We start from the raw sequence: 17,644 nt of genomic DNA, 5'->3' as shown, positions 1-17,644 counted from the left end.
TGAGTCTCTTATGGTTTACTTCCCTCTATTTTTTCCCCTCCTCTCCTATGTTCATCTATTGTTTTTTCAATTCCACATACAAGTGAAATCCTGTGATATTTGTCTTTCTCTGACTTATTTTGCCTAGCATGGTATACTCTAACTCAAACCATGTTGTTACAAATGGCAAGATTTCATTCTTTATGTTGGCTGAGTAGTATGAGGTGGAGATATACATATATCATATCATATCATATCTATCTATCTATCTATCTATCTAATCTCCATCCATTCATCAACTGATGGACATTGGGGCTCTCTCCATAGTTTGGCTATTGTTGATAATGCTGCTGTAAATGTTGGGTGCATGTGTCCCTTCGAATTACTATGTATCCTTTGGGTAAATCCCTAGTAGTACAATTTCTGGGTCATAGGGTAGCTCTATTTATTTATTTATTTTATTTGAGGAACCTCCATACTGTTTTCCAAAGTGGTTGCACCAGTACTATTTCTGGTTTGGCAACCTTTGGGACAATTTTTTTTAGCCAATAAATCCTCTGGAGGGAGAGAAACTTGGAACTTTTCCTTACAGTTTAAATTAGTATTAGGGATGGAGTGGGCAGGAGAACTGGCTGGTTCAGGAGGCAGTCCTGCTAGGATCAGAACACAGGCGTGGCAGTGAAACACACCCAGGTTCAAACCTAAGCACTATATCAGCTGCTGAACTTGGACAAATTCAGTTTTTTAACTTATAAAATGGAAATATCACTAGATCTATTTCATAGGTTGTTATCAGGATTAAATGAGTGAATTCATGCAAAGCTCTTTGAATAATGTCTGAAGATAGTTAAGTATTCAATAAATGTTAGCTCTGATTATTATGGTGGATTTATGTAATTCATAAGCAAGGAGGCTGGTGAATGACTTCATTCAGTCACTATTCATAAACTCCTTGCTATGTACAAGGTACGGTGTTAGGTCCTGGAGACACAATTTTCATTTCTTTATTCAGCAAATACAACTAAGCTCTGGACAGGAATAACAGAGTGAGGAAATAATGTCTAGTATACTATTGAGTTGGTTCACATCTTAAAATCTTCTGTTTTCAATGTTTCAACTCTATTTAGGGGATTTGCAAAATTTTTGATTTGCTTCACTATAGAAGTTTACCTCAGGATGTTTATTTTGTAGGGTGAGACAAAAAGTCTCACTTTTTGTTTTCCAACTAATGTGGTCTTCAGGAGGATATACTACTATTTACAGATTAATTTAAGAATTTTGACTTTTTTTTTTTTTTTTTGAGTAATCTCTACACCCAACATGGGACCAAACTCACAACCCCAAGATCAAGAGTCAGATGCTCTATTGACTGAGCCAGCCAGGCACCCAAGGAATTTTGACATTCTTGAATGGGAATACCACCAAACTCTGTGAAAACTATGGGTTTTTGGCCATACAAAACAGGAAGAAGTATAGATTTTGGGGTCAGAGAGACCTGACTCCAAATTCCTCCACTTAACAGCTATGGAATCTTAAATAATTTGTTCAGTCTTCAGAGTCTTGATTTCTTTCTGTGTAAAAAGGGATAATAATATCTCCATTTTGTAGGATGTTGGGAGAGTTAAATTCATCCATCCAACAAGCATTTATATGTTGAACACCTACTAAATACCAGACATTCTTCTGAGGCTACAAAAGTAAACAAAACATGCAAGAATCCCTATCCTCATAGTGTTTATATTCTAACAACACAAAATTTAGTGAAAAATTAAGTTAGCTTATGTAAAATGGAACACTTTAGAAATTTATTATTGTATCAATGTATGCAGTGCTTGTATCAGTAATGGAAGGCTTAAAAAGAATTTAATTGTGGCAGAGTAGAAATTCAAATTAGAATGTGCCGTTGTGTACTGGAGATATTCTGAATAAGAAAAATAATGTAGAAATGAGTTAATTGCTAGTGAAACGATTTTCAAATTACTTTTTATTAGGTAATCTTATAACAGCTGTTTGGATATACAAATATGTATATACAATTTTCTAAACATGTAAATAAAAAGCAGTAGTTTAGTATACCTACTTGAATTCATATTAACTCAAAACCTTACCAAAACATTTATTATAAAAAACAGTAAAATTGCCTGACATATCCCAAACATTTTTGGGTGTGTGTACATAAACATTTTCAAGCTTGCTTTACAAAAAAAGAGTGCAATTTCTAATCCATGTGTTCATAGTGACTTTCAAAAATAGTTCAGAGGGGGAGAAAAGAAAGTAGTACTGCCTTGTAAAACACCATTAATTAATACTGACTTACCCTGGGACATTCATGAAAAGATCCTTTGTTACCACATATGGTAAAAATATTTAAAAATTAATGCTCCAAAAAATCAATACTCCATTTCTATGAATAAAACATAGGAAATAAGATTTTATTTTCTTAGACTAGCTTGTTAACCATGAAAAACTGCATTCATTCTGCAGATATTACTGACACCTCACATTATTACTTTAAAAATAGTTATGATTCTTGAAATTCAAAAAGAAACCCATAAGACTTATTCTCCTCCCAATACATTCACTGAATGCAGATTTAAATGAGCACATCTCATTTTGCTTGTGCCCTTCATTTGCATACTTTAAGATGATTGAAATATATAGTACATTTGTATTTTTAACTGGAACCAAAATTAAGATGAGTGATCTATGCAAAATCAACAGCCTGTACTTTTGTAACAGTTGTCATATGCAAAAAGGAAAAAAAACAAAACAAAACAAAAAGCCCTGAGTCAGTATTTTTTTGCAAAAGAAATGAAAAAAGAGTACTGTGCTGTGGAGTCATTGATAACTTATGAAATGGTTAAGACTGTCCAGTATTCATTTGTTTTGTTTTCATTTTGATTGAAGAGAGGTATGGCTCCTGTTGAGTTTATCCAATCCAGATCATTTCTTAAAACTCAATTTCATTTAAATCCTCAGAATATCCTGATGATTGTTGAGTTAAATCTTCCATTTCTGTCAGGAAAGACAAATCAAAAATAGACAATAGTAATTTTCCCTATTTTTATTGTGGAAAAACACTTAATTTGCCTTCTTATGATTTGAGACTATTGCAAAACCCCTTTTCAAGCATGCTGATATAATTGGGAAAAAGACTGCTACCTGCACAGGGTCCTGCTTGAAATTTAACATCATCAATGGCAATGTCACTTCTTATTGACACTCCCCGAATGGCTTCAAAAATTATCTGAAAAGTAATAGAGTTTGAATTTAGACAGAGTCATCCTGATAAAACAATACTCATAAAAACCACAATGAGATACCACCTCACATCAGTCAGAATGGCTAAAATTAACAATTCACGAAACAACAAATGTTGGCAAGATTTGGAGAAAGGGGAATCCCCATACACTGTCAGTGGGAATGCCGGTTGGTGCAGCCACTCTTAGAAAACTGTCATTCCACAAAAAGTTAAAAATAGAGCTATCCTACAATCCAGCAATTGCACTAGTAGGTATTGATCCAAAGGATACAAATATAGTGATTCAAAGGGGCACATGTACCCCAATGCTTATAGCAGTAATGTCCACAATAGCCAAACAATGGAAAGAGCCCAGATGTCCATTGACAGATGAATGGATAAAGAAGTGGTATATAGATAGATAGATAGATAGATAGATCGATCTATATGTGTGTATATAGACACAGATGTAATATTACTGTCATCAAAAAGAATGAAACCTTGCCATTTGCAACGGAATATTACTCAGCCATCAAAAGGAATGAAATCTGGCCATTTGTAACAAAGTGGATGGAACTAGGGGGTATTATGCTAAGTGAAATAAGTCAGTCAGAGAAAGACAAATACCATATGATTTCACTCATACTTGGAATTTTAAAAAAGATTTTATTTATTTATTTGAGAGCAAGAGAGAGCATGAACAAGGGGTGGGGAGAGGAAGAAGCAGCAGGCTTGCTGCTGAGCATGGTGCCTAACCCAGGGGCTTAATCCCAAATCCCTGGGATCATGACCTGAGCCAAAGGTAGACTGAGCCACTCAGGTGCCCTTCATATATGGAATTTAAGAAACAAAACAGATGAACATAGGGAAAGGGAAGGAAAAATAAAATAAGATGAAAACGAGAGAGAGACAAACCATAAGAGACTCTTAATCATAGGAAACAAATCATAGGAAACAACACCTTCTTGGAAGGGAGGTGGCTAGAAGGATGGGGTAACTGGGTGATGGGCATTAAGGAGGGCACTTGATGTAATGAACAATGAACACTGGGTGTTGTATACACCACAATAGTGGGTATTGTATGCAACTGATAAATCACTAAATTCTACCTCTGAAACTAATAAAACACTATATTTTAACTAAATTGAATTTAAATAAAAATTTTAAAAATAAAAACAAAACAAAACAAAACAATACTTGTCAGGGACAGATCCAGGCTATGTGGGTCTGGAAGCTTAGACTGTTTTTCGAGCTCCTTTAAGGAAAGGAATGCAAAGTCACAAATTCAGACTTAGGTACAAAAGAGAGTACTTATTTGGGATTTTAAAGAAATTCACAAGTTATAAGAGCCTTGGAGATTTAAGTCCCTTTCTTCTGAGATTTCTTTAGACAATTTCCCAGAAATGCTCACTTAGAAAGGCTTCCTGGTAGTGACCTGGTTTCCCCTTCCTCCCTAGAATAGTCTAGGCCCAGTATTCATAAGGCCTATGAAAGCCATGGGCCAGAAGTTTAAGCTTTCTTAGGCTTTCCGTAACTCTACAGTGATACTAGTACTAGGTGGAAGAATTTAACATGGCTGATGAGACTATGTATGAGCAGCAAAGAATAATCATGAAGTTTACCAAAAGGACAATGGTTCACTTATCATGTTAAATACCATAACATCCAAGAACAGCCCAGGAGGAGAGAACCAGCTCCATAACTCTAGATACTGAGAAGAAAATAACTGATCAAATATTCAGGTTCTAGGGAAAACAGGTTACATTACCAGTCCTAAAGCTGCTCCAACAATGGTTAATAAACCACCGAATACTCCAGGGAGGCTCGTGGGTAATGAAAATTATCCAGAAGATACATTTGCTCTACTCACTTTATGAGCAAATGACTCCCCATTGGACTAGTTTATGATTTAAATTAAATCAAAGAATATAAAGTGGATAATTAATAAGTATATGAAACTATCTTGAAATTAATGACTCAAAGAAGCTGTAATGACGGAAATGGGCAAAATAAATAACGTTATTAAAAATTCTAAGGACACAATCCCAAACAAGAATCCAAATAAGTGGTTAAAAGAGGGAAAAAAAATATCCTAACACATCTAGATAGGAGGATATATGAGTGCAGTTAATAAGCATTCTGGTTCTCTGGACATCAATAAAATCTGGTTTTTCACCTCCAACTCTAACAATGGAAATACAAAAAACAAATTACCTGATGGAATTAAATTCAGAATAGTCTGCAGTTGAGCCAAACATTTGATTTCATACAACCTTCTCATTTCAATTTCCTTAATACTTGAGTGGTAACCATTTTATACCATTACGGTTTCCCCCTTGTATTACAGACACACATTCTATTATTAAATAATTTTAGTTATTTAAGAATGAGATAAAACTTTATTTTTTCTTTCAATTTAACTGTATTATTTTTTTCAAATGGCTACAAAGTCATTAGGACACAAATGCTAAGTTGTTTGGGCCCAACTATTTAATAAATGAAACTGTTAGGTATTACTTTTGCTCTAGTGGCACCAGGAAAAGATGAATGAGACTAAGCACACCGTGAACAAGTACATTTGGAAACATGGTGTTAGATGAGTACGCAGCACATAATAATTCCTACTAAATTTTAGGCAGTATAATGAACAATATGAATGACATAAATGTTTCAATGAGCTAAGAATTTGTCTAACGTTTTCTTTCAATAGCATCAAAATAAAAGAACCCGAGAGAGTGGAGGAGGAAAGGTTAAGCAAGGCATTCAAAGGAAATAAAATCATTTTGTGTTTTTGATCAATAGCGAGTCAAGTGTGGCTCAGCACCTTATTAAACCCCAAGGAAAGAGAATGATTAAAATTTTGCTACTTGATGCATTTCTTCTACAAGGAAGATCGGATGATTGGAATGTCATCTGGAGGCCACCCACTTATCTCCCCTCTAGGATGGGTCTCAAATGTCAGCAGTACTACAGCACTCTGAAAGTGATCCACACTTGCCTGCCCCCTCTGATGATTCACACACTGATTTCTCCAGCTTTGTTCTCCCCAGACTCCAGTCTCATATCCTACCACTTACCTGACATCCCCCTGTGGATATCTACCTGATGTGGAAAACTTAGCATGTCTGCAAAACCCCACCTGTTAAATTTCCCTCCTGTGCACACTGCCCTTACACCTCCAGATATGCTCCACCCAAAGCCTTCCCCAGCTCAATAAACAGTAACTCCATTCTAGTGGTTGCTCAGGCCAAAACCTGTGGAGTCATCTTGATGACTCTTTCTCTTGAGCCCCACATGCCACACATAAGAAGTCCTGTGGGCTTCTGATGCGTTTCACCTCTGCTACCCAGCCCTAGCTACCACTCCTTCTGCCAGGACTGCTACAGTAGCCCCAAAGTCTCCTTCACTCCCTACAGTCTACACCCCACATAATAGCTGATCATTTAAAAATATAAATCAGATCGCATTACCTTAGATCCATCTGATGTTTCCTTGTTGCTTCTGGAATAAATTTCAACCTCTACCATGATGATGGCCAAGACCTTCCATGATTATGCCCTGGTACTTCTTTGATCTCATTACCTAATCAGCTTGACCTATTCTTTTTCTCAGCACTTATTATCACCTGATGGTACATTATATATCTTGGTTTACATTTTCTACCTCTTCCCCACGAGAATGTCTACTCTAAAAGATGAGGAGCTTTACATGTTATGTTCATTGCTGTACCCCAGCACTTAGAACAGCAAGTGGTCAATAAATAATGATTAAAATAAGGTATTTTGGCCTCATACTTTAGGAACTCAGTCTGGTTGCCAATGTAACTATTGAGAATACCAGGGTTGCCATGGTGACATGAATTTGAGACCAGAGATATTTGGGAGGGAATGTATTTTTAGAAACAATAACATCTTTTTATACTTTGGGACTTTAAATAAAGTATATTAAACCCTTTCACATACATCATCTCATTTGACCATCTAACTCTGGTGATGTCAGCACGTCAGAAATTACTACCCCATTTTGAAAATATATAAACACTCTGAGAGAGGATGAGATTTCCCCAAGATCACCCAGTGCTTATGACACCCAGGGGAATGAGTTTAGTTTGGAACTTCCATGATAGGAGGGAGTGTAGAATAATGATTTAGGGATACAAACTTTGGGACCAGTTAGATCTGGGATTGAATTCTCTCACTCAGCCACTTACCAGCTGGACACTGTTTCTACATCTGTAATGAGGAGCTAAAAGATCAACTGGAGGGACTTATATTCTGATCCTAGGGCTGTTAAGTGCCTGGCACGGAGAAAATGCCTGATTTATTCGAATGGGTGTGTCTGTGTTTTATCAGACGCTAAAATGTTTTGGAGAAACAAGCTCAGCCTGGTCTCCAGATAGTCATTTGGGATTCCTGAGGGAATCACTAAATCCAGAAGGAAATTCCTCATGGCAGATTCATATCTGTTTCATTGTAAGACAAAGGGAATGGTCTGGAGTCTTCCTTCTAGGTTGTGAGCTAAAAAATCTCTCTGGCTATTCTGTACCCTTTGAACTTGACACCTCAAGATGCTACCCTAGATGCCTAATTACTTTGGGATCAAAAAAACATTTCAAACAACCAGCTACTCAGCAAGTCTAGCATATGCAAGGCATGTACTCAACTCCCTGGGTTTGTTTATTTGTTTAAGATTTTATTTATTTATTCATGAGAGACACACAGAGAGAGGCAGAGACATAGGCAGAGGGAGAAGCAAGCAGGCTCCCTGTGGGAGCCTGATGTGGAACTCGATCCTGGGACCCCGGGATCATGACCTAAGTCAAAGGCAGATGCTCAACCACTGAGCCACCTAGGTGCCCCAACTCCCTGGGTTTAGATGCTAAGAAGCTGGGAAGCCTGGGTGGCTCAATCAGTGAAGCATCTGTCTTTGGCTCCTGGGGTCCTGGGATCAAGCCCCATGCCAGGCTCCTGGCTCAGTGGGGAGCCTGCTTCTCCCTTTCTCTACTGTTCATGGTTTCTCTCTCTTGGTCTCCCTGAAATAAATAAAAATAAAATCTTTAGATGCTGAGAAGCCACCTGTTCTCTTCAACTTAAATCCCAGATTGCATCAGCAACATTTGGGAAATGTAAAAAACATCAGCGCTCAGTCTCCACCTGAGAGACTCAGATTCACTTCCTTGAGGACAGACTCTCCAGCGTTAGTGGGCATCTGAATCACCAGGAGGGCTTGTTAAGACACAGATTTCTGGTCCCCTTTCCCAGACTGGCTGGTTAGTAGTTCCGAGGTGGGGCCTGAGAATGTGCATTTTAGGTACATGTCATTTTAGGTGAACTTGCATTTCAAGCATTGCTGCTGGCCTCAGGACCACACTTTATGAACATCTGAATAAGGTACCAGTATGAGTGTCCTAAATAGCCTAACGAAATTAATCTACCATCGCAGAATGATGATCAATTATCTTAGTAAGTTACTGAATGATCTACGTTCCTTCTATACCAGACATTAAAGCACCACTTAAATCATTCCTGAGGCTGTTGTCTTGACTAAATCTCTCAATGGTTCCATCATGCCAAGATAATGGGCCATCCCTGGATAATGGCTCATATTCCCTCTGTTATTTGTTCTTTAGGAATGCAGCACCCTAGCTGGCCCCGCCACCTGGCCCACCCGAGCTTCTGCAATTCCTTCCCATTAGGATCTGTAAGAAAATTCTACGTGGCTGTACGATGGTATAAAATGAAGCCCTTATTTTAAGTATCTTGGCCCCAGAAGAATTAGGCTTAGCAGAGTGGCCAGTGGTTAAAGCTGAGGGGTGCTGACTCAAGACTGTTCATCGGTTAGAAGCAAGGATGAGAAGGAAGCAGGGTTTTCAGTGGAAGGTCACAGCTGAGAATTCTACAGAGCAATTTCAGGATCAGTCAGGATCCAAGGGATGTCTCCCCAGAGCTTTCTGGAGCTCTGGCTCAGAGGCAGGTGAAGTCAGTGGCTGTCCAGAGGCCCTGGCTCACCTCTAGACTAGACTGGCTGCTCGGCTTCACTGACTGGAATGTGAAAGGCTCCTTCCTGTTGCTGCCCAGATTCGCTCATAGCCAGGATGCTCCTACTGCACACGAGACTCAGGACGTAGGATCAGGACTCTGTTTCTTCCATGTCAAAGCAGACAGAGGCTTCAACTTTCCCCTGGACCACGCACTCTGTTAAATAGAGGCCTGCAACCAAAGCCCTTGCGTGTGGGTAATGATGAGGGGAAGATGTAGCCTGAACAACTAATTGGGTAATATCAAGTTTGGAAGAGAAGGGGACTGCTTTAGGGACGTTGCAGGGCACAGAGGATGCACCTGACACTCAGAATGTGCCAAGACAAAAATAGCTACCCTTTCATCACTGAGTTGCAAAAAGCACTTTACACATAAATACCCAAAGCTTTCTCTCCCCGCCTACTCTCCCATTCACTGCTGAGATTTCATCAATATAGACCAATTATGTTTACTCTGAAACAAGTACTGCCTTTCTCTATGATCCTGAAAAAGAACAAAATGTTCTCTTGGGTCACAAGAGAAAGAAAGAACATCAGGAGCTTATAGGACCACTTTCTATCACTCGGTTCTTGTCTCCTCTGGCCTACCTGGTGTTGCCTCTCACAACTGTATTCAATCAGCGCTCGTAGCCAGGAAATGCTCTGTTCACCTCTTCTTCTCCATAAGAGGGACTCTTCATTCTCACCTTCCCTCTTTAAATAAACACTCAGCAGGCCCGTCCCTGCTCCATACATGTGGTAGAAGAAGGTCAAGCAGTGTTTTCCAGTGACTCCTCTCAGAGGCCAGGACAAGAGCTGTGCTTTTTGTCCATACACCATGTGGGAGGCTTCGATGTACATGTAGTAGCCTGGAGAGCAACGCAAAATCAGGTATTATTAAAAGCATGTGTGCGCACGCGCGCACACACACAGAATATTCTCTTCTTTCTCTTTTGAGTAGTGCTCCTGGAAACAAATTAGAGTAAGTGGATGACTTGACCACCATGCTGATGTAGGATTTTTATCATTTTGGAGAATATCATCCAAGAGGAATAGATAGACATGCTACAAAATTTAGATAATCAAAATAATTTTTTTCACTTACGAATTTAAAATTCAGTTAAATATATAGGATGTAATTGACGTTATTATTATAACACTAGTATTGGGCCACCAATGTGATGATCAGTGCATCAGAATTTGTCCTACTAACTCATGGACAATGTTCTGGAGCTTCCAGACATTGGTTTGGGAGAGCCAGCATGGTTTTTGTAGTCAGATGTGTCTGGGTTCAAGTCTTGACTCTAATATCTGATCTTGGTCTAAGGAATTATCCTCTCTCAAACTACATTCATCATTTTGAATAAGGATTAATACTATCTATCTATCCATATGCTATATAACATTTCCATTTCCTTTATTAATTTCAATTTGTTTTAATTTGCTGGTTTCAGGCAGAAGCAAGATTTGTCTGCACATAAATAAAACAGTGGTTTGCTGGAACCAGCTTCTACTGGCTCTTGAGAGTTAATTGTGTGACTTCTGTTGGTAGGTCCAAATGACGGATATATTTACCCCACAGAAACTAGAAATGGCTACAAATTAGCCTTGGCCCCCCAACCCTGATAGAGCTGGCTAGTGTTAAACAATTACCATCCAGCCACTGAAATAAGCAACAGATGAATAATATGAATACTAACTTCTAGATCAACACACCAGTGATATAATTCTGTAAACTTGAGGGTCATTTTAAAAAAGGCCCTGGATTCCACATCATTCTTAACCCTGGACCTTTTGATAAAAGTTTATGTCTCTTCTACCTGAAAAACTATGCACAAGTGTTTCCATGCATTTTTATTGTCTTCTTGGCCAATATTGATTTTTTTATGTGTATGATGTAAAACATAATCCACAGTGTTATTCCTATTATTATTATTTCATGCAGAAATTAATGGCCAAATTGAGGGTAAAAAGAAAGAGAGCCCACATGCTGCATGCAGATGAAATGGTCTCTAAGGCATCTTTCTTTACAGTTGGACTTTTAATCAATTAGCTCTAGTCATTTCCCCAAATGCAGGGCTTGAAGTATCCAAACCAGAATTGATCAGAAACTCCATCTGTGCTTCTAGAGGACATTCATCCTTTCTCTCACTTCCATAAACACAGACCTGAGAAGTCCCATGGGCAATTCAACAGGTGGGAGAGAGTCCTGCTTAGGTGGGTCTTATCAAATTGTATGCACTGTGTCACCCTCCCCACCCCCACCCCCCTACCACCCCGCCGTGTTCCACTCAATGGAAACTGGGCCAACAGAGTCATGGGATGTGGCCTTCATCAACCAGCCTTCTCCATGATCTCCTTAAAATATTACAAATAATACTGCCAGTATTTCTGGAGTGTTCACCAATGACATGCTCACCATTAAACCAGTGTCAATATTTAGCCTTTGTCATTCTTGGCTCATCTGTGGCATTGAAGAGAATACATCACTTCTGCCTCCTGCAAGTGCTTTCTTAACTTGGTTTGCAGGACGCTATACTCACCTGGTTTTTCTCTACTTCACTGGTCACTCCTTTGCTAGCTTACCCTTTCTTCTCTGACCTTGAGCCTTTGGAGTGCTCCAAGGCCCAGGTCTTAAACTGCTCTATTCTTACTGACTCCAAGAGTAATCTCATCTTGTTTCATGGCTTTTAATTCTTACATGTGTTCTTGTAGCATGAATTTAAATTTTCAACCCTTTTGCTGAAACCCAGATATGTTTGTTCAAACAGCCTAATAGACATCTCCCTTTATTGTCAAATGGACACCTCCAACTGAACACGTCCAAAACTAAATTCCAACAGCCTTACCGTAAAACCTACAGCACCCTTACTGGTTGGCCAGGCCCGAAACCTGGAAGTCCTGTGCCACCCCTTCTCCTCACTCTCACCTCTAGGAATTCCTGACAGGTTGGCTCTACCTTCAAAACATGTCCAGAAGCCAGTCATTTCTCTTCTCACCACCAACCCTGACACCTTTTGGTCTGAGCCACTATTACTTCTCACTTGGATTCATGCAACACTTACTAGTTAGTCTGCCTCTCTGTGCCCTTGTTTCCTCCCATCAATCTCAACATAGTACCCATAGTGAACAAAAGCTAAATCTCACCACCACTCCTCTGCTCAAAACCTTCCATTGGTTCAGCATTTCCCTCAGAGTAAGAGCTGAAGGTCTGAGAATGGCTTTCACAGCCCTGTATCTCCCAACAGTTTTCCTACCTCTGATTTCTACCCCCTTCCTCTCCTACTGCCTTTCTTCTTACTCACTCTGCGTTGGGTGGCCATAGTGGTCCCTGTGCTGTTCCTGGAATGGAGGAAGTATGCTATCAACTCAGAGCCATTGCACGTACTATTCCCTCTGCCTGGAATGGCTTTCCCTCCATATCATCTCAGGCCTCACCCTCTCATTTCTAAGTCTTTGCTCACTTATTTCCTTTTTCATTAGACCAATTCTGACCACAGTATTTTGAATTATAATCCCCCTCTGGCACTCCTCAATTCCCTATACTATTATTTCCATAGCATTTAACTGCTTTATAACATACTATATAATTTCTTTTTAGGTTTGTCTGTCTCCCTTCTCTAGAACACACAATAGCAGAGATATTTTCTTATTTACTTCACTGTTATGCCTCCAGGTCCTAGAACAGTGCCTGGAACATAATAAATACTCAATAAACACTTGTTGAATGAACAAATGAGTGTATTTTCTTCAGCATCTCTAAGCCACAAACCAGTTCGACCAAGGTCACTCCAGTTGTGTGAGGGTTTTGGCAATGAGATATGCACTTGACTGGGATGCTCCAAGGAAAAACTAAGATGAATCCAAGTTTTGAAAAAATTAAAGTCATATAAAATTAAATGTTCTTAAACCAGTACCATGCTATCTGATGCATTGTTTTTTAACCAAACACACAAAAAGATTATTTTTTAATGTTACCTTCACTCTTCCACTGGCAAGAAAATTACTATACAAGGAACACTGGGGTTTTTGTATTTTCACCAATGAAAGGAACTTTTATTATTCTTTTCTTTAACATTTTCTAACTTAAGCTAGGCTGGATATAAAAAATTCAGCCATACATCATCCTAACAGAAGGGTGTATGTATATATGTGTGTATATATATATATATATATATATATATATATATATAATTGATTGAAGAGACAGCCAGAGGTGGGAAGTGGGGAGGGATGGAGGAGGAAGGAGAGAGAAACTCTAAGCAGACTCCATGCTGAGCACAGAACCCAATGCAGGACTTGATCTCAGGATCCTGAGCCGAAACCAAGAGTCAATGTGTGCCACTCAGGTGCCCCAGAAGGGTGTATTCAATTTAATTCTATGGAGAATAAGGTCAAAACATGAAAATTACCATGGTTTATCACTTAACTGTGCACAAAGGTATCCCATGCCATCCTATACATAAATTAGTAGCATAGTGCCCTGAAACCCTACCTTATTGCATGTTAAACCTAAAAAAATTCACCCCCCAAAATAAGGAGAAAATCAGAAAATAACTTTTGTATCTGGCTTTGGGGTTCTCAGAAGGTCCACTTGATCCTAAATAAAGGGTCTTGGCTAAAAATGAACCACTCAGTTAGGGAGGAAAAGCAGGCTCCTCCAAAAGATGCTGTCACTGGAAAAACGGAAAGTAGAGACCATTAGGACTCTGAGATGTGACATCTTTGCAGAATGGAAAGGAAGCAATGGGGATCCATCATAAGTAAGATGCTAAGTGAGGTGCTTCTAGTGATGACAGCGTGCATCCTATTGGTAACAGTATAAGTCCCAGACAGAATTAGTCTGAGATCCTGCAAAAGAAGAAAACCCCTAATCACCCTCAGGATTAAATTAAATTCTTTCTTTTTTGAGTACAATGCACTAACTATTTAGCCTCCAATGGGTGAAGCATTTTTCTGGAAACGCTTTTAGCTCCTGCACCTCTGGGTCTCAAGTATTAGGCTGAAACCATTACCTCAGGTCTCTGGTTCCAGAGATCTTTGTGTTTCAGAAGATAAAGGATGAAAGGAAATCTCCCAGGCTTTTGAGCTGTGTAATTATACCACTTTGGGAAGACAAAGAAAACATCTAGGGGGATGTAAGTACAACTTGTTGTGCTTTTCTGGGACACTGACACCAGTCTACTTTTTTAAAAAATTTCATATTTTTAAATTTAATATACATATGCATATATGTAATATCATAATATTAGGCAGATAGATACTAGTCTATTTTTCTTGAGTAACGTTAAGCTCTCCAAAAATGCTTGATACCATTTCTATTTTAAGCATATATGTATATTCCACTAGGCAATACCAATTGATACCAATCTAGATCAACATCTATACATACAAACAATTTTAACACATTTGTCAACTGATTAGAATTTGTCTCTCTGATGCTCAAACCAATTATTCCTCTTGATTCCAAATGTTTCTCTTTTTGACTTGCATGTGACATTTCCTTTCCCCAGAAAAGATCAGAGCTTCATAGAGAGCCAGTCTGTCTCACATGTGTTTGGAAAGCAGAGAAAAGCCCCATGTGTTGACAAGCTTTGCCACATTCTGACTCCAAATGCTGTCTGTCTCAGCAAACAAAAGCTCTGGATGGGAGCCAGGAAGCCCCAGCACTGAAACCTCAGACCAGCTCACGTGTTCTTGCACATGAAGGATTCCAATCTGTGGAAGGGATTATTAACTGAAATCACTTTCTCTCTGTGGGTCATTGTTTAACATTCAAGATGGGATTCCACTAGGTCTAGTGGGAGATCGGGGTCCCATCTGTTCTTTGTGCAGCAACCATGATGTGTTGAGACACACACCATATTCATAATTTGGAACAGCGAAACAGCTGTTCCTTCAGTCTGATGCCTGCCCCCTTTCACCAGGGCTAGGAAGGAGCTCGAGTGGCCTGTAAGAGCCACGTGAGCCGAACAGCTAAGCTGCATTCATTAAGCCCAAGAGGATTTTTAACAGGGAAAAAAAAGGCATCAGTACTTTGGGCAGAACAACAGCTAAATGTGTCTCTCTACAATTGCTTTTTACCATGCCTTCTAAATGATTTTTAAAGCTTGTCATAAGTAAGTTATTGTTTCATGAGCATGGAGTTTCAGTTTGGGGAAATGTAAAGAGTTCTGGAGATGGGACAGTGGTGATGGTTGCACAACAGTGTGAATGGACTTACTGCCACAGAACTGCAGGCTTACAAGTTATTAAGGTGGTAAATGTTGTGTGATATAGCAATTTTTAACAGAAGCTTGCCACAGAAGCCTTCTGACAATAGCAGATCTGACAATATCAGAAACTAGTGTGAGAAGAGAAATCATACAAGGATTGAAGGACATTGGAGATTTTGATCATCTAGAGCAAATTTCTCAGATGGCTACAGACTAGCTGGGTAGCATCCTTACTTGTCTGCATATCAACAACTACAATTCTTAAAAGACAAGGACTAAAATTTGACTGCTAATAAATTTCAGTTATATAATAAATACATTAAGTATAGTTGCAATTTTCTTTTGTCTGACAGTGTAATTTCATAAATACATATCATTAGTTGGTATTTCAATGCATCCTTAATATTCTATCAAGAGGGAGTGTTCTTAGAAATGAAGACTTACCCCTTAATTATCAGAACTATGGAAGACTTATTGAAACATTAAATAATATCACAAAAGAAACAGATGGTGTCTCTCTCTTTGAAATCATTAAGGAAATGATGAGTAGCTGCTTTTCTAGAATGTAGTTGTGGAGGGGAGAGCCTGGAGGACTTTTAATCTATTGGCTTGTAGACTCAGTCAGCTAGGAAACGTTACAACTAGAGGCATTTTCTAGCTAAACTGGATAGTTATGTACTGATTTATTTATCCCGCTGTCTTTGGTCCACAAAATCCCTGTGAACTCCAGGGCAACTAAAACAAATGTATGGAGGAATTCTGACAGCATGGCAGCATATAAATGTTAATAAAGTTCCAATAACCAGTAAAATTCTGTGAACTTGGGGCGCCTGGGTGGCTCAGTGGGTTGAACGTGCAACTCTTGATTTTGGCTCAGGTCATGATCTCAGGGTAGTGACATCAAGCCCCACGTCAGACTCTGCATTCAGCACAAAAAAGTCTGCTTGAGATTCTCCCTCTTCCTCTGCCCCTTCCCCTGCTCCCACATGCTCTCTCTCTCAAATAAATTAAAAAAACATTAAAACCCTGTGAACTTTAAAACTTGTCTTTACTGTCTTGTAAATAAGTAGCATCTGTGTCAGGAAAGACAAATCCTGCAGAGTCCAACCCTTCTCCATGCAAGTCCAAATTCATCTGTCACAAATCCTTGTATTATCTCATTAATTAAGGAGCCAAATTGTAGTGCAAGAGTTTGGGGGTTTTTTGGTCTTTGTTGTTGTTCTACTAACATGACTTGTCCTACTACATGACTGCCTTAATCCTTGGAAATATTTCCCAAGCTTTAGTCATACAAATACCAACTTCATGATTTTATTTTGTCTGTTCACATACCTGCAGTATTAGTCACTTAATATTCTTCTTCAACTAGATTCTGTTTATTTATTTATTTTTATTTATTTATTCATGAGAAACAAAGAAAGAGAGAGAGGCAGAGACATAGGTAGAGAGAGAAGCAGACTCCCTTTGGGGAGCCCGATGCGGGACTCGATCCCAGGAGCAGATCACGACCTGAGCCGAAGGCAGATGCTCAACCACTGAGCCACCCAGGTGCCCCAGATTCCGTTTTTATTACATAAATATATTTATTCAAATAGGAAACTTCACATTTAACATGAAAATAGAAAAAAGCTATAAATCTGTGAAATAACACTTTTGACGGACTGGTTACGTATTTTTCTTATACATGGATATTAGTATAAAATTAAAAAATATCCATCCACATGCCACTTCAGTTACTCACTGGTTGTTTGGAGAACATTGGTTTAAGGTCTACCAACCATTCTTGTTACTACTAAGTCATTTTACCTGTAGTCATAGGCCATGATTTTCTACTTATAAAAGCACAGATGGTGATACAGAACAATAAATCCAAGAAAATATCCTAGAGATGAACATCATATCTCTTTGTAAAAGTTTATAAGTTTTATAAAAGTTTTTATAAAAGTTTATAAAAGTTTCACTTTTGTTATTATAAAAATAACAGGGGCACCTGGGTGACTCAGTTGTTTAAGTGATTTTGGTTCAGCTCATGATCTCAGGGTCCTGGGATCTAGTCCTGTGTCAAGTTCCCTGCTTAGGGGGCGACTGCTTGTCCCTCTCCCTCACCCTCTGCCCCTCCCTGCCACTTGTGTGCTCATGTTCTCTCTCTCAAACAAATAAATGAAATCTTTTAAAAAATTTTAAAAAATAACA

The 17,644-nt window shown here is 38.8% G+C and overlaps 1 protein-coding gene across 2 annotated transcripts in view; it reads right to left on the bottom strand.

Moving 5' to 3' along the window:
• Positions 1–1,945: 1,945 nt before the first annotated feature.
• Positions 1,946–17,644, bottom strand: part of MAMDC2 (MAM domain containing 2) — a 146,313-nt gene continuing 130,614 nt past the window's right edge. For both annotated transcript variants that reach the window (XR_012002319.1, XM_072762360.1), the window contains exons 12-14: positions 9,846–10,105; positions 3,142–3,226; positions 1,946–2,994 (exon numbers count right to left, since the gene is read on the bottom strand). Coding sequence is in view for 1 of the 2 variants with exons in the window: in XM_072762360.1 (XP_072618461.1) it covers positions 2,930–2,994; positions 3,142–3,226; positions 9,846–10,105 (410 nt within the window). In the remaining variant the exon portion in view is untranslated. The remainder of the gene's footprint in view (positions 2,995–3,141; positions 3,227–9,845; positions 10,106–17,644) is intronic.

Source organism: Vulpes vulpes, chromosome 1, assembly GCF_048418805.1.
Source record: "Vulpes vulpes isolate BD-2025 chromosome 1, VulVul3, whole genome shotgun sequence".
Taxonomy (NCBI): Eukaryota; Metazoa; Chordata; class Mammalia; order Carnivora; family Canidae; genus Vulpes; species Vulpes vulpes.
This window is presented reverse-complemented; position numbering and strand designations above follow the sequence as displayed.